Here is a 20,170-nt window from a genome sequence, read left to right as displayed (position 1 = left end):
TGAGGGAAGGCACCTTGGGACTAGGAGATGAAGGGATGGGCCAGGAGTCCTGAAAAAACTAACTAGGACCCTTGCCCAGTGTCAGTTAGAGGAGTGGGGGTGGGGTGGCCAGTCATCAGAACCCAGAGGCTGGGAGGGAGGCCCATGATTGGAGGAAGAGAGCTGGTGACCCAAGCGTGATGTCACATGGTGTCTTGGCAACCAAGCCAGACACAGCACAGCCAGATCTGAGAATCAGGGCAAGATGCTGTGCTGTCTGCACGGATGAAGGGAAAGGGGCCACCGGGGGCGCCCCACTGAGCATAAGTGTGGAGGGCCCTGTGACTGGCTGAGTTGCCAGTGGAAAAGGATGAAGTCCATGCTCTGTGGAAGGCAGCGAAGGGAAACCAAGCCCCCGCCCCCTTCCCCCTGCCCCAACGGTTGTGTTCTCAAAGCCAAACTGAGTCCACTGGACGTGTGTGTGTGTGTGTGTGTGTGTGTGTGTGTGTGTGTGTGTGTCTGTCTGTCTGTCTGTCTGTCCTGAAAGAGGACCTGACTGAGACGAGGGGTGTGGCCTCACTCCATATCTGGGCTGACTAGGAACAAGGAGTGTGAGGGGAACTCTCTGGCCCTATGGGGGTCTAGTGGCAACTCAAGATGTTTGCCCTTCCAGGCTTATGAGTGTCAGACACAGAGAGGCTCAGGCTGGCCTCCCTCTGTCCCTGTCTCTGCAGATGGACACAATGAACACACAGGATACTGAGGAAGACACCTCAGCCTGCTTGAGTCCATGTGTCACCAGGGAGCTGGTGCTGCCCCCCACCAGCGAGGAAGTTGAGCCCTCCCTGGAGGCATATATGGACCTGCAAGGTCCCCAGGACAATATGGGAGGGCCTAAGGCTCAGGGAAGGCAACAGCCTCCTCCCAAGCCCCCACACAGGAACAAGGGCAGAGTTATCTGGTACCCAGGGTCCTGTCCCTATACTGACTGGACCCCTCCCTTAGAGATCCAATCTCAGGGGGTGGCAGGACTCCAGGAGCCTGAAGGGGAACTGCAACCCATGCAGCAGGTGAGCAACTGCCACATCCGGAGCCCACAGGCCCTCTTCCCCTGAGCCCAGTGGCACAAGAACCCCAGAAAGGAATGTGGCTTGTCTCCTGCTAGGGTCCTGGCTATGGGTGGTGCTGGGTTGAATACAGGTCACTTCATGATTCTGGGCCAAATGGGGCTTTTGACCACATCTACGCTCCATCTTGAGAGAGGTGATTCAAGGACATAGATTGAAAGAGATAGAGAGATGAGAGAGAGAAGAGAGAGAAGGAAAGATACCATTGCTAAGGAGCTTCATCCTCTGGGAGAGTCCCAGCTCCACCCTACACACACACACACACACACACACACACACACATACACACACACACCAAAGCAACACTAGCCAGGAGAACTATTTGGTTGACTCAAAAGATTTTCACAGCTGACTCCTGGGAGTGACTCCCCAGTCCTATGGCACTCCCCTGCCCATTGAAGCCTCTGTAGACACCCTCACTTCCTGGGGGGGGGTAGTGAGGTCACAATGGACAGGGAGGAGAGGGGGGATGGGTCTGTGGTCTCCCCCATGGATGGATACACCGTGGATTGAGTCAGGGTGCTAAGTGCCCTGAGGGAGAAATATACTGTCAGCGCTTCTTCTTGTAGATGACCACAGGGAAAGGGACACATGGAAGATGAGGGTCAAGGGACTTGGGTGAAAATCTTTCAGGGAATGTGCTGCTGCTTCTTCTAGCGTTTTGCCCTTCTTCCGTAGCCAGTCAACAGCATCAGGTCGAGCCTGATGTAAAGTTTCGAGACCTCCTTTGAATCTGGAGAGGTGGCAGTCGTTGACTATGTGGGTCATAGTCTGTCTGGAGCCGCAGGGGCAGTTTGGGTCGTCTCTGGCTCCCCAGCGATGGAACATAGCGGCGCACCGGCCATGGCCTGTTCGATGGCAATTGAGGAGGGCCCAATCATAACGTGCTAGGTCAAAGCCGGGTTGACGCTCGCAGGGGTCTGTGATGAGGTGTTTGTTCTTGACCTCAGCTGACTGCCAACTCTGTTTCCAAGAGTCTGGAACAGAGAAGTTCAGTGTAGGCGTAGGGGACCTGTTGTTAAAATTTCGGAGGCTCTAGCCGGGCGGGCTTGCTTCACGGGCGGGTAACAGAGACGCGGAGACAACTGCTGGGCAGGGAAGCTGTATTTCTTTATTCAGGAACAACGATTCATAAACTAAGACAAACTAATCACCAAACAGAACTCGGCTGTCTCTTTGCAGCGGCACAAGCACTCCCTCTTACTCTGTAACTCGGGAACTCTCCAACTCTGGAACTCTGGAACTCTCTTACTGGGGAACCCTCTGAAACTCCTCCACTGTGGAACTCTCTCTTACTCTGTAACCCTGAAACGCTCGAACTCAGGAACTCTCTGACTCAGGAACCCCTCTCTCGGGGTTCCTTGGGGCCGGGCCAAGCAGGCCCGCGAAATTAACAGGACTGATCCAATTCTCTTGGCGGGGGAGGGCTAGAACAAACCAATGTAAAGCATACGACAATTTCCCCTTTTCTTTTTAACTAAATGGCTACAGTATCAAGGGTGTGGGGTGAACAGAAACCTATATCGTACAGGCATTTTTTAAAAAAGAAACTGGCACAAACTAAACTTTATCAGCTTAAAAAAAACATTTCTTGCCTCTGGGGGGCGTACTTTCTTCGACGGGCATTTGCATGGGGGCGGGGAACGGCCTAGAGTCCCACAGGCAGCTGGCTGCAACTTACTTACTGTGAAACAAAACTTGTTATTAGCATATCTACTGCACGATCCAACGTTTCTAATAGAGAAGGAATTTGAGACTTTTACATATCAACAACGTCTTTTAACCTTTTGTTACACCCATTCAAGATGGAGACACACCCTAGGTGTGGGTCGGATAGGAAACCTCAGGCATGAGAATAATTAGCATAGCCATTGTGCGATCTACCATTTCTAATAGAGAAGGTAGTGGAGAGTTTTACATATCAACAAGTCTATTTAACCTTTTGTTTAGCCTAACTTAGTTAAAATATATTGATTGTTAACTAATTTTTACCTCAGACTTTAAATGTAAGTTAATTTTATCTTTATGAGAATTACGTTGAAAACCTTTTTCATTTAACTTTGACTAGTAAGAATTTAGCCTTAAAGCTACTGTTTACCAAACTTTAAACATACACATAAACATGGTCATTAATACACAAGGAGAGAAACATTTGTTACAAAGACATGTCATTTTAAGCACGAATTTAAATCTGTACTGTCTTAGTGGTTGGGGGGGGGGTCACCATTCGGAGGTGGCTTCCCGCACAGCTTCACTTTTAGGAATTGCAGGTTGCGATCTCTGCACGAATCTCTGCGTACTCCAGCTTGTCTGCCTTCAGACTGGACCGGCGGCTGGAGATCTCGTGTGCCCAGTTTCGGCAGGGAGCCCGGGGGTCCGGGAGGCCCGGGATGGTTCCAGAATTCATAGAAAGAGGGCAGGCAGGCCATCTTTGTAGAAGGCGTGGGCCTAGGTGCCCAGGGGTGGCGGCCATGATAGGCCGCCGTGGCCCTGCCCTGCCATGTCTGCTGCCCTGTTCGCAGTGGCCGAGCAGCGTGGAGGGATCACGAGTCCAGTGCCCTGCGCCACGCGGTGGAGAGCCGGCTCCTGTGGGCTGGCCTCGGGCTCTAGCGTGGAGGCATCGGGCTCTTGCGTGCTGGCGTAGGCCTCCTGCGGGCTGCGGGGCTGTGGGGCTGCGGGCACGGTGCTCGGGATTGTCTGGGCGCAGCCGGCTGGCTGGCTGTTTAACCAGGTGGAAACGGCAGCTCCGCGCCTTGCCTCCCGCCCGCTGGCTCTTCCTGCTGGCTGTTCTGAGTTCACCTGAGCGAGTGGAAACCACAGAGTGGTCCAGAGATAAATGTTCCAGAAACAGCAAAACAGTCTCGTGAAGAAAGAGCAGAGGCCTTTGGAGATCTCTTCACAAGCAGAAGAGAAGGCCATAATGCATAGGTAGCCAAATTGTCTTTACTTATCTGAGAGATGCGCAGGTCAGGTCCACGTGGGCGCCATTTGTTGTTAAAATTTCGGAAGGCTCTTGCTGGCAGGTTGGCTTCATGGGCGGGTAACAGAGACGCGGAGACAATGGCTGGGCAGGGAAGCTGTATTTCTTTATTCAGGAACAACGATTCATAAACTAAGACAAACTAATCACCAAACAGAACTCGGCTGTCTCTTTGCGGCGGCACAAGCACTCTCTTTTACTCTGTAACTCGGGAACTCTTCAACTCTGGAACTCTGGAACTCTCGTATTGGGGAACCCTCTCAAAACTCTGGCACTCTCGAACTCAGGAACCCTCTTCAACTCTCTGGAACTCAGGAACTCTCGAACTCTGCAACTCTTCAACTCTCGAACTCTGAAACTCTGGAACCCTCCAACTCTGGCACTCTCGAACTCTCGTACTGGGGAACCCTCTGAAACTCCTCCACTGTGGAACTATCTCTTACTCTGTAACCCTGAAACTCTCGAACTCAGGAACTCTCTGACTCAGGAACCCCTCTCTCGGGGTTCCTTGGGGCCGGGCCAAGCAGGCCCGCGAAATTAACAGGACTGATCCAATTCTCTTGGAGGGGGAGGGCTAGAACAAACCAATGTAAAGCATACGACAGGGACCAGATTGGGTGATGAGACGTCAAGCATTGAACAGGGTGGGCTAAGATATCCGCGTATATTGGCAGGTCCAGTCGAGCGTAGACGTGGGAAATGAACTTAGATGATGCCGCATCCTGACGAATATCTGGTGGGGCGATGTTGCTAAGAACTGGCAGCCATGGAACCGGGATGGAACGGATGGTTCCAGAAATTATCCTCATGGAGGAATATAATTTGGAATCGTCCAAGTGGACATGGGGGCTACGGAACCATACTGGGGCACAGTATTCTGCAGTGGAATAGCATAATGCCAGAGATGATGATCGTAGTGTGGAAGCGCTCACGCCCCATGAGGAGCTGGCCAGTCTTGCAATGATGTGATTCCTCGCGCCCACCTTTGCTGCAGTTTTTATGAGATGTTCATGAAATGACAGGGAATGTGCTGTCGGCTGTCCTCAGAGGGTCCCTCATCTAGTCAGCTATGATGTGTGACGTGTGGACACTAGGGCTTATGAGGGGTAGTGACTGTGTCTGTGTCTCTGCAGATGACCACGCGGGACACACTGGACAGAGGGTATCACATAGCAGGTGGCCTGAGCCCTCCTAACATTGAAGAGCAGATGCCCCCTACCACCAAGGAAGCTGAGTCCCCCGCTGCAGGTAAGTGCAACCCTGCTGAGTCTCTAAGACAATATGGGGACCTCGAGGCCCAGGGAAGGTAGCAGCCCCCACCCAAACCTCCTTGCAGGAACAAGGGCAGAGTTGTCTGGTACTTGGGATTGTGCTGTTACAGAGACTGGCAGTCTCAGCTGTAGAACAAGTCTTGGGGGGAAGGGTAGGAAATGACCCCAGGAGCCTAACAGCAGCTATAACTTGTGGAGGAGGCGAGCACCTGTCACTTCCTGAGCCTACAAATCCTCTGCCACGGGGCCCTGTGGTACCTGACACCCATAAAAGCCGCATGGCTTGTCCACTGCTCTCCAGGCTGTGGGTGGTTCTGGGTTGAACACAGGCCACATCATGTTTCTGGGCCTTATGGGGCCTGTGGCCACATAAAAGTTTCTCTTGGGAGTTGGGTGGTAGCCCAGTGGGTTAAGCGCAGGTGGCAGAAAGCACAAAGACCAATTATAGGATCCCAGTTTGAGTCCCCGGCTCCCCACCTGCAGGGGAATCGCTTCACAGGGGGTGAAGCAGAGGTCTGCAGGCATCTCTCTGTCTCTCTTCCTCTCTATCTCCACCTTCTCTCTCAATTTATCTCTGTCTCTATCCAATAACAAACACACAAATAAATATTTAACAAAAAAAGTTTCTCTTGAGAGAGTTGATATAAAGACAGATGGAAAGAAAGACACACACACACACACACACAGATGATAATGAGAGCAAAATAAATAGACAGAGGCTGTCTTCCTTCAAGGTGCTGGGCTGACCACAGGTCACTTCATGATTCTGGGGCCATCAGGTGGTTCATCCAAAGTACACCTCCTCTTGCAAGAGTATAAATGGCAGGGGTCAGGGGGAGAAAAGGGAAAAGTCGACAGCCATGGGCTGGAGCTTCCTCCCCTGAAAGTTCCAGCTCTACTCTGCTCACACACACACAGGGTAAAGCAGTGTACTAGCCAGAAAGCTATTTTGTTGACTCCAAAGCTTTTCGCAATTGATTCCTAGGAACCACTACCCATTTCCATGTCACTCTGCTCACTGTAACTTCTGTTCATACCCTCACTTCCTGGGATATAACACAGGATGTACAATGAAGGCTGGGGGGGGGGGGTCGGGGAACTGATGATTCCCCTAAGGCTGGAGAAGCTGTGGGCTGCATAGCAGGGTGGGAGAGCCCCAGATCTGCCATCAGTGGGTCTCCCTTCTTCGCGGAAGGGGTTGGGAGAACATGGGAGGTTCTGGCTGAGAGCCTGTTCTGGCAGAGAGAATGTTGTTGCCCTCCTCAGAGGGTCCTTTCCTCTGGTCAGTGGTGACCAGGTAACGTGCACACAGTCACAGGTAACAGGAGCTGAGGGCAATTGCCTGAGGTCAGGGAGGTGCTGAGGGACCCTGAGGGGATCTGGGCTCTTGGGGCTACTGGGCTCAGCTCTGATGGCCAGTGCAGATGTTATCCATGTCTTTGTGTCATCACAACTGGATGGGTACACCCCAATGCTTGGGTGTGAGGTGTGATGTGTGTTCCCATGTATTGAAGGTTGATCTGCCTGAGAGGAAGGGTCTGGTCTGACCCAGTTCAGGGCTGGCTGGGTGTGCACGGATGTGAGGGGAGGCCTCTTGCCTCCCTTGCTGAGCTGGGGTATGTGGTGTATCCTCAGGGTGTCTGTCCTTCCAGACTCTTTAGGGGCAGACATGCAGAGAGGTTCAGCCTGGGTTCCCTGTGTCCCTGTCTCTGTAGATGCTCACAGGGGACATGCAGGATACAGAGGAAGACATACCTGTCCTTACAGTGACTGGCCACCTCCCCTAGAGGACAAACCTCAGGTGGGGTCAGGACCCCAGGATTCTGAAGGGGAACTGAAACCTGTACAGCAGGTGAGTAACTGTCACTTCTTGAGCCCACAGGCCCTCTGCCGCTGAGCCCGGGGGGTCCTGAAGTCCCGACAGTAAACTCAGGCTCAGTCTGGGCTTCCCTGTTCCCTATCTCTGCAGATGGCCTCTCAAGGACAAGCAGGACACAGAGGGGGACACGTCAGGTGGCCTGTGCCCTTGTGAAACCACAGGGCAAACACCCCCCATCATCATGGATGTGGAGCACCTCCTAAAAGCCAGTATGGCCTTACTGGGTCCCTAAGACAGGACCCTCAAGTACAGAGAAGGAGGCAGCCCCCTCCGCCAAGTCCCCACACAGGAACAAGGGCTGAGTCACTTGGTTTCAGGCAGAGGAGCCCCTGAGGCTGTTGGAGACTTTCTCCCAGGACACCCAGTGCCCCAGCACCCCACTTGAGAACACTCAGCTGACTCTGCTCAGGGGTGAGATGCGGGCGTCATTGGAGCACACAGGGTGGGAGGCTCTCAGAGGAACTGAGCTGGGGTTGTGTCCCAGAGGCTCCTCCTGACCCCTCAAGGGTTGAATGGGACAGTCCCTGGGGTCAGTGCTCTGAAGGCTGGAGGTGTGGGGGTGCTAAGTCAGCAAGGGCAGTACCAGGGCCAAGCCGACCTCTGTCCCTCCTCTCTCCAGAGTGCCCCCCTGCTTCTGAGCTGCGAGCTCCGGCCGTGACCCCAGAGCCACCCCCCATGGAAGGTGTCCCCCCCCATCTGAAGAGGTCTGCTTCTTGTGGTTCATTCAGATTCTACTTTTCCTCTTGTGGAAGGAAGTTAGTGTTCTCGGCCATGTGATCTGAAGAAAGTGTAGTTCTATGGATCTACTGCCTGGGTGCTTGTCATCACAAGCCCTCATTCTCCACTCCACAGAGTCACAGAATATTCCAGAACACTGCTGATTCCAACAGGAGCCCCTGAGCTGAGAGCAACACCCCCACTCCTGTCTCCCTAGATCCTCCTCTTCTATCATCCCCCTGACCTGCTGCAAGACCAACCTAGCCCAGCCTCACTGCACTATGCTCCCCTGCCCTGGGCCTGATCCCCACACACCCCTTCTTGTCCACTCCCTTGAGGGACAGCCTGGTCCTGCTTGGGGACAGAGGTGAGCAGTCTGCATAGCATCTGCTCTCCAGGAGCCAGAGCTGTGTTTTTCAGGGAGCACCTCAGGTTCTCAGAGACCTGGAGTAGCTCCATGGGGGAACAGCCCCATGGCTGCAGCTCCTGGGGATGTGATCTCAGTGGGTCACTGCAGTACATAAAGGGGCCATGGGAAGGGCTGGGAATGCAGAGTTTTTGCAAGGCCAGCCATCAAACCTCCCCTCACCCCCCCCCCCCCCCCAGTTAGTGGCCTGCTGGTTGGCCCCCTCAAATCACTGCCACCCCTCTACAGAGTTGGTTCTGCCTGAGTTCAGTCAGTAGGCAGCTCATCTTATGAGGCAGCTGGGAGACCAGGACAGGACTTGTGTGACCACTCCTACATCTCATCCTTGGCCCCTGAGGGAACTCCCGTCTTCTGGGCCTTGTGGGTCTCCAGGAGCTGAGCTGTCACCTCTGGGGACACTGTCACCTCCCAGCAGGAGGAAGCCCTCAGCCCTGCTGCCTGCTCTCAGCTAAGTTAGGACGTGATTTCCTTTCCCTCCATGTGACCCCATGAGACCATCCCGGTTGACCCCAGGCCCCATGGGAAGGTCGGGACTGCCACATGGAGATAGAGTGACCATGGGTTGGACATGTAGGAGGGGACCATTGGAACGTCACAGTGTAACAATCCACCAAGAACATCTAGGGGTCTTCTCTGCAGTGAACAGACAGAGACAATCACACCCAGAGTAGGGTATAGGTTGACTTGCCCAACATCTATCTATCCAGGTCCCAAATTTTTGTCACAGAAGGACAGTATGCTCATGTTTTGAGGAATCTTCCAGTTTCAGTTAAGCAAAAGAGCTCACTTAACCAGTGGGCGGTCTGGCTGAGTGAATGACCCAGGTGTGAGCTCAGCCCCTACTGCGCTGGAGAAACCTTGGTTGCTGTGTTGCTCTCTCTCTCTCTCTCTCTCTCTCTCTCTCTCTCTGCCTCTCTGTCTTTCTATGTTCAGCCTGAATTTCCAAACTCACAGCCCCCCCAGGGCAGTGATTCAGGGAGAAGGTACAGACCCTCAAGACAAGGAGCTGACTGGAAGCAGGAAATTTGCTGCCCTGCCCGAGGACAGCAGGTGAATCGCTCCTGTGGGGGCAGACCCAGGGGGTGGGGAGATGTCCTCATGTTCTCCACAGCCCTGAAGCCTGCAGGCCCTTCTGCTTTGCCCTAGGACCCCGGAGAGACTGGCAGTCTTCCTTTGCCCTGCGCTGCAGTGCTGGGCATGGCCACCAGAGGGCAGGAGCCTACCTTGTTTGCTCACTTCTGCTTTTGTTTGTGGGAGGAGCTGGAGGGGGCAGGGTCTGCAGAGGGGCTGCTGGGGGGAAGCAGGAGGGGGAACTCAGGGCAGGAGAGGCTGGTGCTCCCCACACAGAGCAGGGTGTTGGGACACGTTTGGCAAGGGGCGCTGTGACAGTCTCTCAGCGCGATTTCTAAGAGCGAAAACCTAGAGGCAATCTAGGTGTTCAACAAGAGGTGAGTGGATGAGAAAGTAGTGGCCTGACCACATGATGGAGTACTACTCAGCTGTGAAGAAAGATGAAGTGACAGCCTTAAAGTCAAGTGCAGCGTGAACGTGAATGGCCAGTGTTCAGAGGGCAGCTGTGGCTGGTGGGAGGGGAGGCTGCCGGGGAGGGGTAGATGGGGTGGGGAACCTGGGTGGAATGGAGGCTGGGATGGTGGAGGCTGGAGGGAGGGGAAGCTGGCAATAGAGGGGAGGCTGGTGGGAGAGGGGAGCCTGTGAGGAGAGGGAAGTCTAGGGGGAGAGGGGAGGCTGGGGGAAGAGGAGAGGATGGGGGAGGGGGGAGCCTGGGGATTAAGGGGAGGCTGGGGGTAGAGGAGAGGCTGGGAGGAGTGGAGAGGTTGGGAGGATTGGGGAAGCTAGGGGGAGTGGGGGAGGCTGGAGGGAGAAGGGAGCCTGGGAGGAGGCAGGAGGTTGGGAGGAGAGGGGGGGAAAGAGGGTAGGCTGGGGGGAGGGGGGAGGAGAGGGGAGGAATTCTCTGAGTGACTCATTAAACAAACCATGCTATTGTTTCTATGCTCTCCAAGCTAATCAACTCCATTGGGGGGGGGGGGGGAGGTTTCCAAAGATAACAGAGTGGGAAACTTTCAACCAATGTCATCAGTATAAGCAGTAAAAGGGGAAATGAATTTATCTATCTTTCCCCTAATGGGGTAGGACTCTAGGAGGTTGAGTTCTAGGGCACACTGGTGAGATTGTCTGCCTGGGGAAGTCAAGTCAGTGTTAAACTAGCATCTGCAACTTGATGGCTGAAAAGCATGAGGATATAAAGCAGAACAATTAAAGAAAATAATAATCAGGAGCATAAAGGGAAGAATAGAGCAGATGAAATTTTGGGTTGGAATGTTGGAAGAACTTAGGAAGTCTATTTCAAGTATATTCCAAGGTGCCAGTGACTTGACTAATTTTTGCCCGAGCATGACAGCTAACATGCAGGTGGGCTAAAATGATCACTCTGGGAAGATGGTGTGTGAGTTGGGGATAGGACTAGAAAGCTGGATCAGGGCAGAGAGTAATTCCCAAATATGGGAAGATTATATATTTATTAACTGGAAACTCCACCTATTTGACCTAAGGCCCATAGCTATTCACTTTCAGCACAGGAGCCTGTGTAACTTCTGCATCCCTGTTGGTCAGAGCTCACAGTCCATGGTCACAGCTGAGAACATTCTAGGCCGGCCGCACTCATTTCAGGATCTGACTTCCTCTAAAGACAGAGTGTGTTGACCCAGCCTCCCTTCAGAGAGTGCTGTTGTTCCACATTGAAGGCAAGGTCCTGTAGGGGCTCACAAGAGGATTTATGATACTGTTCCTGATGGAGATGACCAGTGATGGTGAAGAGAAAAGGATATATTAGAAGTCTAGGCCATTCACATCTGTGGGGGGGTCCCAGGATTTTCTGACTATGGCTCCAGTGATAGGGTGGCCTGGTAGTGACCAAAAGGACCATCATTAAAGTATGCCAGTCTTTTGTCCTTGTCCAAGGCAAGCATATTTTAAATATATTTTCATTTACTTATTATTAAATAGAGACAGAGCAAAATTGACAGTGGAAAGTGACATAAGGAAGGAAAGAGACCAAGAGAGACCTGCAGTCCTTCTTCACCACTGGAGAAGCTTTCCTCCTGCAGGTGGGGACCAGGGGCTCGAACCTAAGTCCTTGTTCACTGTGATGTGTGCTCAGCCAGGGGCACCACTTCCCAGACCCTCAAGCATATTTTCTATTCTACATCCTACCATCTGGACACCTGTTAATCCAAGTTGAGGGCAAGGTCCTATGGGGGTCCACAAAGGGGTCTGTTTTGTTGTTCCTGATAGAGATGACAACAATGTCTGTACCCCTTTCCCATATTTGGAAGCTACTCTCTTCCCTGATCCAGCTTTCTGGTCCTTTTTCCAGTCATGACATCATCTCTCCAGACAATAACTTGGATCCACCTGCGTATCAGATTTCAGGCTCAGGGAAAAACAAACAAACAAACAAAAAAAACCCAAAAAACTAGTATAGTCACAGGTCCTTTGGAATATAACTAAAATAGCCCTACTAGCTATCTACAAAACAGAGACACCCCCCCCCCAACTCTTCATCTGCACTACTCCAGCCTTTAGTTTCATGATTAGTCCACAAATTGGTTTATATGTTAACTCTCTTTTCAGCCACCAGGTTCCAGATGCTAGCATGATGCCAACCAGACTTTGCTGGGCAGACACCCCACCAGTATGTCCTGGAGCTCTGATTCTCCAGAACCCCACCCACTAGGGAAAGAGAAAGGCAGGCTGGGAGTATGGATCCACCTGTCAAAGTCCATGTTCAGCATGAAAGCAATTACAGAAGCCAGACATTCCACCTTCTGCATGCCCCAATGACCTTATGTTCATACTCCCAGAAGGTTAAAGAACAGGAAAGATAGACAGACACCTGCAACACTGCTTCGCCACTCACAAAGCTTTCCTCCTGCAGGTGGGGACCGTGGGCTCAAACCTGGGTCAATCTTCAGAGATAATACTTTTAGACCACCTGCATGTTTGATGTCCGGCCCAGGAAAAAATTACTAAAATCATGGGCTGTTGGAATATATCTAAAATAGACTTTGTAGCTTCTTGCAACATGAAAACTCCAAATCTCACGTGTTCTATTCTTACCGTTAGGTTCCTGTTTATGAAACAGTTTGTTCTGCTTTATATATATTTTAGATACTTAATTATTTAATTAATTTATTTATTTATATTTTATTTTTTATAATTTATTTCTTTATTGGGGAATTAATGCTTTACATTCAACAGTAAATACAATAGTTTGTACATGCATAACATTCCCCAGATTCCCATTTAACAATACAACCCCCACTATGTCATTCATCATTTTTCATGGACCTGTATTCTCCCCACCCACCAACCCACCCCAGAGTCTTTTACTTTGGTGTAATACTCCAATTCCATTTCAGGTTCGACTTGTGTTTTCTTTTCTAATCTTGTTTTTCAACTTCTGCCTGAGAGTGAGATCATCCCATATTCATCCTTCTGTATCTGACTTATTTCACTCAACATGAATTTTTCAAGGTCCATCCAAGATCGGCTGAAAACGGTGAAGTCACCATTTTTTACAGCTGAGTAGTATTCCATTGTGTATATATACCACAACTTGCTCAGCCACTCATCTGTTGTTGGACACCTGGGTTGCTTCCAGGTTTTGGCTATTACAAATTGTGCTGCCAAGAACATATGTGTACACAGGTCTTTTTGGATGGATGTGTTGGGTTCCTTAGGATATATCCCCAGGAGAGGAATTGCAGGGTCATAATGTATGTCCATTTCTAGCCTTCTGAGAGTTCTCCAGACTGTTCTCCACAGAGGTTGGACCAATTTACATTCCCACCAGCAGTGTAGGAGGGTTCCTTTGACCCCACAGCCTCTCCAGCATTTGCTGCTGTTACCTTTTCTGATGTATGACATTCTCACAGGAGTGAAATGATATCTCATTGTTGTCTTGATTTGAATTTCTCTGACAATCAGAGACTTGGAGCATTTTTTCATGTGTTTCTCGGCCTTTTGGATCTCTTCTGTGGTGAATATTCTGTCCAAGTCCTCCCCCCATTTTTGGATGGGGTTATTTGTTGTCTTGTTGTTGAGTCTGGCAAGCTCTTTATATATATATATTGGTTATTAAACTCTTATCTGATATATGGCATGTAAAGATCTTCTCCCATTCTGTGAGGGGTCTCTTGGTTTGGGTAGTGGTTTCTTTTGCTGTGAAGAAGCTTTTTAATTTGATGTAGTCCCACAGGTTTATACTTGCCTTAGTCTTCCTTGTAATTGGATTCGTTTCATTGAAAATGTCTTTAAAATTTATGCGGAAAAAAGTTCTGCCAATATTTTCCTCTAAGTATCCGATAGTTTGTGGTCTAACATCCAAGTCCTTGATCCACTTGGAATTTACTTTTGTATTTGGTGAAATACAGTGATTCAGTTTCGTTCTTCTGCATGTTTCAACCCATTGTTTCCAACACCATTTGTTGAAGAGACTCTGGTTTCCCCATTTAATAGCCTGGGCCCCTTTGTCAAAGATTAGATGTCCATATGTGTGGGGCCTCATTTCTGGGCTCTCAATTCTATTCCACTGGTCAGTGTGTCTGTTCATGTTCCAGTACCAAGCAGTTTTGATGACAATGGCCCTATAATACAGTTTGAGATCTGGGAGTGTGATGCCTCCGGTTCTGTTCTTTTTTCTCAAGATTGTTTTGGCAATTCTAGGTCTTTTCTGGTTCCAGATAAACATTTGTAGCATTTTTTCTATTCTCCTAAAAATGTGCTTGGGATCTTGATGGGGATAGCATTAAATTTGTAGATGGCTCTGGGTAATATATTCATTTTGATGATGTTAATTCTTCCAACCCATGAACATGGAATATCTTTCCACTTCTTTGTGTCTTTTTCAATTTCTTTGAGTAATGACTCATAATTTTCAGTATACAAGTCTTTCACTTCTTTGGTTAGGTTTACTCCGAGATATTTTATTGTTTTTGTTGCTATAGAAAAAGGAACTGATATCTGGATTTCAATTTCTTCTAACTTAGTGTTTGCATAGAGGAATGCCACTGACGTTTGAATGTTAATTTTATAGCCTGACACATTACTGTATTGCCTGATGATTTCCAAAAGCTTCTTGCTGGATTCCTTAGGTTTTTCCATGTATACTATCATGTCATCTGCAAATAAGGAGAGTTCGACTTCTTCTCTTGCAATCTGTATGCCTTTAATTCCTTGCTCCTGCCTGATTGCTATGGCAAGAACTTCCAACACTATGTTGAATAGTAATGGTGATAGTGGGCAGCCCTGTCTAGTACCTGATCTGAGGGGAAATGCTTCCAGTTTTTCACCATTGAGTATGATGTTGGCTGTAGGTTTGCTATATATAGACTCCACTATCTTGAGGAATTTTCCATCTATTCCCATTTTTTGTATTGTTTTGATCATAAAGGGATGTTGTATTTTGTCAAAGGCTTTCTCTGCATCTATTGATATAACCATGTGGTTTTTGGTCTTGCTTTTGTTGATGTGGTGGATCACATTGATTGATTTACGTATATTAAACCAACCTTGCATGCCTGGGATAAACCCCACTTGGTCATGATGACCAATCTTTTTGATATACTGCTGTATCCGGTTGGCTAGAATTTTGTTCAATATTTTCGCATCTATGTTCATCAGAGATATTGGTCTGTAGTTTTCTTTTTTGGTTGTGTCCCTGTCTGCTTTTGGTATCAGGGTGATGTTGGCTTCATAGAAGCTGGCAGGAGTATTCCAGTGTCTTCAGTCTTCTGGAAGACTTTTAAAAGTAGAGGTATTACTTCTTCTTTGAAGGTTTTGTAGAATTCATTTGTAAAACCATCTGGTCCTGGACTTTTATTTTTGGGAAGATTTTTGATAACTGTTTCAATTTCATTAGCTGTGATGGGCCTGTTCATGTTATCCACTTCCTCTTTACTTAGTTTTGGAAGTTGGTAGGTATCTAGGAAATCATTCATTTCTTCCAGGTTCTCTAGCTTGGTGGCATATAGTTGTTCATAGAAGCCTCGCATGATATGTTGAATTTCTGCAGTGTCTGTTGTGATTTCTCCTCTTTCATTTACTATCCGATTTATTTGGGTCTTCTCCCTTTTTTGTTTTGTGAGTCTGGCTAAAGGTTTGTCGATTTTGTTTACTCTTTCGATGAACCAACATTTACTTTCATTGATCTTTTGTATGGTTTTCCTATTCTCAATGTTACTTATTTCTGCCCAAACTTTAGTGATTTCTGTCCTTCTGGATGCTTTAGGATTCCTTTGTTGTTCTTCTTCTAGGTCTTTAAGATGTGCAATCAGGCTGTTTATTTGTGCCTTTTCTTGTTTCCTAATGTGTGCTTGTATAGCTATGAACTTCCCTCTTAGGATTGCTTTAGCTGTGTCTCAAATATTTTGATAGCTTGTGTCTTCATTTTCTTTGAACTCTCGAAACATTTTGATTTCTTCTTTGATTTCCTCTTTGACCCAGAAGTTGTTAAGAAGTGTACTGTTGAGCTTCCACATTTTGGGACTCTTACTAATCTTTTGTTGATTGTTAAGTGTTAGTTTAATTCCACTGTGGTCTGAGAAGATGCTTGGGATGATTTCAGTGCTCTTGAATTGGCTGATGCTGTCTTTGTGGCCTAACATATGGTCTATCCTTGAGAATGATCCATGTGGATTTGAGTAAAATGTGTATTCCAGTTTCTTGGGATGAATGACTCTGAAAATGTCCAATAGTTCTAGTTTATCTATCTCTTCATTTAGCTCCCTTATGTCTTTACTGATTTTCTTCCTGGATGATCTGTCAAGTTGAGATAGTGGGGTGTTGAAGTCCCCTACTATGATTGTGTTACTGTTAATATATTGCTGTAGTTCTTTCAGTAGAAGTTTGATGTATTTAGATGGCTTCTCATTGGGTGCATAGATGTTAATAATTGTTAAGTCCTCTTGATTGACTGATCCTCTGAGCATTAAGTAGTGTCCATTCCTATCTTTTTTAATCTTATCTATTTTAAAGTCTATCATGTCAGGTAAGAGAATAGCTGTTCCTGCCCTTTTTTGTGGGCCATTGGCTTTATGATAGTTTTCCATCCTTTCACTTTAAGTCTGTGTTTGTCTTGTTGAGTTAGGTGAGTTTCCTGTAGACAACATATTGTTGGGTTATGTTTTCTGATCCATCTTCCTACTCTGTGTCTTTTAATAGGTGAATTCAGGCCATTGACATTTATTGATATCAAAGATTGAAGATATTTTAACGCCATTCTTGTAGAGTTTTAGGGTGTTTTGATATATGTCCTATTTGTGGTGGTCTGGTTGTTTATAGGAGACCTTTCAGAACTTCTTTCAGGGCAGGCTTGGTGATAGTTGCTTCCTTCAACTGTTGCTTGTCTGAGAAGGTTTTGATGCTTCCATCTAGTCTGAATGACAGTCTAGCAGAATATAGTATTCTTGGCTGAAAGCCTTTCTCATTGAGCACTCGATAGATATCTTGCCATTCTCTTCTGGCCTGTAGTGTTTGTATGGAGAAGTCTGCTGCTAATCTTATGGGTTTTCCTTTGTAGGTGACTCTTTGTTTTTCTCTTGCAGCCTTGAGGATCCTTTCTTTATCCTTATTCCTTTCCATTCTAAGTATGACATGTCTTGGTGTCTTTAGGTCTGGGTTGATTCTGTTTGGGACCCTCTGAGCTTCTTGAATCTTTATGTCTTTGGTGTTGTCTAGACTAGAGAAATTTTCAGCTAATATGGCCTGGAGAATACTTTCTTCCTCTCCTTCTCTTTCTTCCTCTGGTAAGCCAGTAATGCGTATATTGTTTCTTTTGAAGTCATCCCATAGGACTCTGTTGTTTTTTTCAGCATCTCTTAATCTCTTTTTGAGATCTCTTACTTCTTTTTTAGTTGTCTCTAATTCATCCTCAATCTTGCTAATTCTGTTTTCAGCCTCATAGATTCTATTCTCTCTGCCCTCTACTGCTTTCTGGAGTTCATCTATTTTGTTGCCCTGCTCTTATACTGTTTTAGCTTGTTCAGCTAGTTTCCTTCTTAGCTCAGCGATATCAGCTTTCAGCTCTCTAATAACCATGAGATAATTAGAATTTTCTTCCATATTCTCATTTGTTGTTCCTGTATTTCTGATTAAAATTTTTTCAAATTCTTTACTCACTCCTGTTATTTCCTTAGCTAATGTTTGGATGTTGAACTCGTTGTTTTGTGCTTCACCCTCTGGAGGACTTTTAGCTGGACTCTTGTCCTGGTTCGAGTCTCCAATATTTTTTCTTGTTGTTTTAACCATTTTATATATGTTAACAGTTTTTTCAATCCCTGAGTTGGAGCTCAGTGGTGTAAAAGCCTCTTTTTTTTTTCTTCTTCCCTGTAGGCTATGGGAGCCTGAGGGCTTTTAAACTATCAATAGGCTTCTTAGCTTAATCACTGACTCCTGACCAAGAGATAAAGCAGGGTGTGGCAGAGATAATCTAGTGGTTATGCAAAGAGACTTTCACAGCCCCTCAGCTATGCCACCGAGGTATAGGTCTTCTCCTGAGTTTCCCGGTTAGATCTCTGTCCCCTGGTGTCCCTCCCTGTTGCTGCTCCAGATTCTGAGGGCAGTAGCAATGGAGACTCAGAGTTGCACTTGGTGAGTCTCTGGGGAGTCCTCACCTCCCTTAAGCTGTCCCCTTGTTGGTGGAGCAGACTGGAGGTGGTGTCTCCACTGATAAACTGTTGAACTGTTAGCAGCCACTTAATCTCTCCTTAGGCCCCTCTCTCCTCTCTGTCACCAGCCACGCGTGTTTGTACTCATGGGTGATTTACTGGGTTCCTGTGGTCATTCTAGTCCTGTCTTGTTTCGGTCTGGGTGGTCTCCTTTGGTATTCCTAGTTGATCCGGGAGAGGAGAGGAGAGGAGAGAAAGCAATCTGCTGCTCATAGCTCTGCCTCTGGAAGTTGAATGTCAATTATTTAATTTATTTATTATTGGATAGAGACAAAAAGAATCTGAGAGAAATGGGAGAAATAGAAAGGGAGAGAGAAAGAGAGACACTAGCAGACCTACTTCACCTCTCATGAAGCTTCCCCCAGCAGGTGGAGAGCAGGGCATTGAACCTGAATCCCTGTGCAGTATAATTTGAGCACTTAGCCAGGTGTGCCACCGAATGCCCCCTATTCCCTGTTTTATATCTTAATGCTTTTCAGCCACCAAGTTACGGATGCTACCATGAAGTCATCCTGTCTTTCTTGGACAGACGACTTCACTAGTGTTATCTTGGAAACCCACCTCCCCAGAGTGATGCCCTACTGGGGAAAGATAGAAACAGGCTGGGGGTGTGGATCTACCTGCCAACACCCATGTCTAGTGGAGAAGTAATTACAGAAGCCAGACCTCCCACCTTCTGCACTCCATAAAGATCTTTGGTCTATACTCCTAGAGGGGGAAAAAAGTAGGGAAGTTTCCAATGGAGGAGGTGGAATATAGAACTCTGGGGGTGAGAACTGTATGGAATTGTACCCTTCTCATTCTATATTCTTATGGTCATTATTAAATCACTAATACAAAAAGAAAAAGAAAGGGGGAAATAGGACATAATTGGTGGTTAAGAATGTTCTGCAGTTCTCTTTTCTCTCCTCTTCTGGATCAACTAGGAATACCAAAGGAGATCACCTGGGACCACAACAAGACAGGACTAGGATGACTTTGGGAACCCACCAAATCACCAGTGAGTGCAAACACCAGTGGCTCGTGGACAGAGAGGAGCCTAGGGGGGAGATTAATAGGCTGGTAACAGTCCAACAGTTTACCAGTTGAGACACCCTCTCCAGTCTGTTTCACCAACAAAAAGACAGCTGAAGGGAGAAGAGGACACTTCTAAAACTCACCGAATTCAACTGTGAGTCTCCATTACTACTGCCCTTAGAAGCTGGAGCAGCAGGGGAGAGGCCCTGTGCTGATACCAGGGGACAGAGATCTAACCAGGAAACTCAGAAGATCTCTACCGAGGTGGCCTAGCACTGGAGCTGTGAGAGTCTCTTTGCATAACCACTGGATTATCTCTGCCCCACCCTGCTTTATCTCTTGGTCAGAAGTGAGGGATTAAGCTAAAAAGTCAATTTATAGTTTAAAAGGCCCTCAGGCTACCATAGCCTACAAGGAAGAAAAACAACAAAAGAGGCTTTTAAGCCACTGAGCTGCAACTCAGGGATTGAAATAATGTTGAAACAACTGTTAATTTCCACAACTGAATGCTTTAAGCACCTTACTTAGACACAAGTCAATCCAAGCAAAAGTGATCAGTAATTTGAAAAGTACTGAGAGAGGGACCACATAACATACTATAGAGAAAGGGGAAAGCTTTGCAAATGGTGAAGCAGTGCAGTGGATGCTCTCCCTCCTTTCCCTATCACCCACTACCCTCTCAATTTCTGGATGTCTCTCTCCAATAAATGAATAAAGGTAAAAATTTAGCACAATTTATTTGGAACTTGTGTCCAACAACAGATAAGTGGCTGAAAAATGTGGTCTATATACACAATGAAATAGCAGCTATTACAAGTGGTGACTTCACCGTTTTCAGCTCATCTCGGATGGAGCTTGAAGAAATCATGTTAAGTGAGACAAATCAGAACCAGAAGGATAAATAAATAATGGATGATCTCACTCTCAGGCAGAAGCTGAAAAACAAGATCAGAAGCAAAAACTCTAAGCAGAACTTGAACTGGAGTTGGCGTATTTGACTAATGTAAAAGACTCTGGGATGGGTGGG

General features: G+C 47.6%; 1 protein-coding gene across 3 annotated transcripts; it reads left to right on the top strand.

The window, feature by feature from the left end:
- Positions 1-724: 724 nt before the first annotated feature.
- LOC132535535 (uncharacterized) lies at positions 725-9,975 on the top strand. 3 transcript variants are annotated; one of them, XR_009547313.1, is made up of 5 exons: positions 725-1,049; positions 5,220-5,334; positions 7,073-7,209; positions 7,327-7,647; positions 9,314-9,975. XR_009547313.1 is itself a non-coding variant. In XM_060181697.1 (4 exons), exons 1-4 carry the CDS (start codon positions 837-839, stop codon positions 9,524-9,526), a joined length of 678 nt encoding a protein of 225 aa, XP_060037680.1. In that variant the 5' UTR covers positions 725-836; the 3' UTR covers positions 9,527-9,975. The 3 variants fall into 3 exon arrangements, 2 of the variants coding, with proteins under 2 accessions (XP_060037680.1, XP_060037681.1); XM_060181697.1 differs by lacking the exon at positions 7,327-7,647; XM_060181698.1 differs by lacking the exon at positions 9,314-9,975 and having other exon boundaries at positions 7,327-8,319.
- The last annotated feature ends 10,195 nt before the right edge of the window (positions 9,976-20,170 follow it).

The sequence above is a fragment of the Erinaceus europaeus genome, chromosome 23, assembly GCF_950295315.1.
Source record: "Erinaceus europaeus chromosome 23, mEriEur2.1, whole genome shotgun sequence".
In the NCBI taxonomy this organism is placed as follows: Eukaryota; Metazoa; Chordata; class Mammalia; order Eulipotyphla; family Erinaceidae; genus Erinaceus; species Erinaceus europaeus.
The sequence above is the reverse complement of the archived record's forward strand: the minus strand, read 5'-3'. Positions and strand labels throughout refer to the sequence as shown.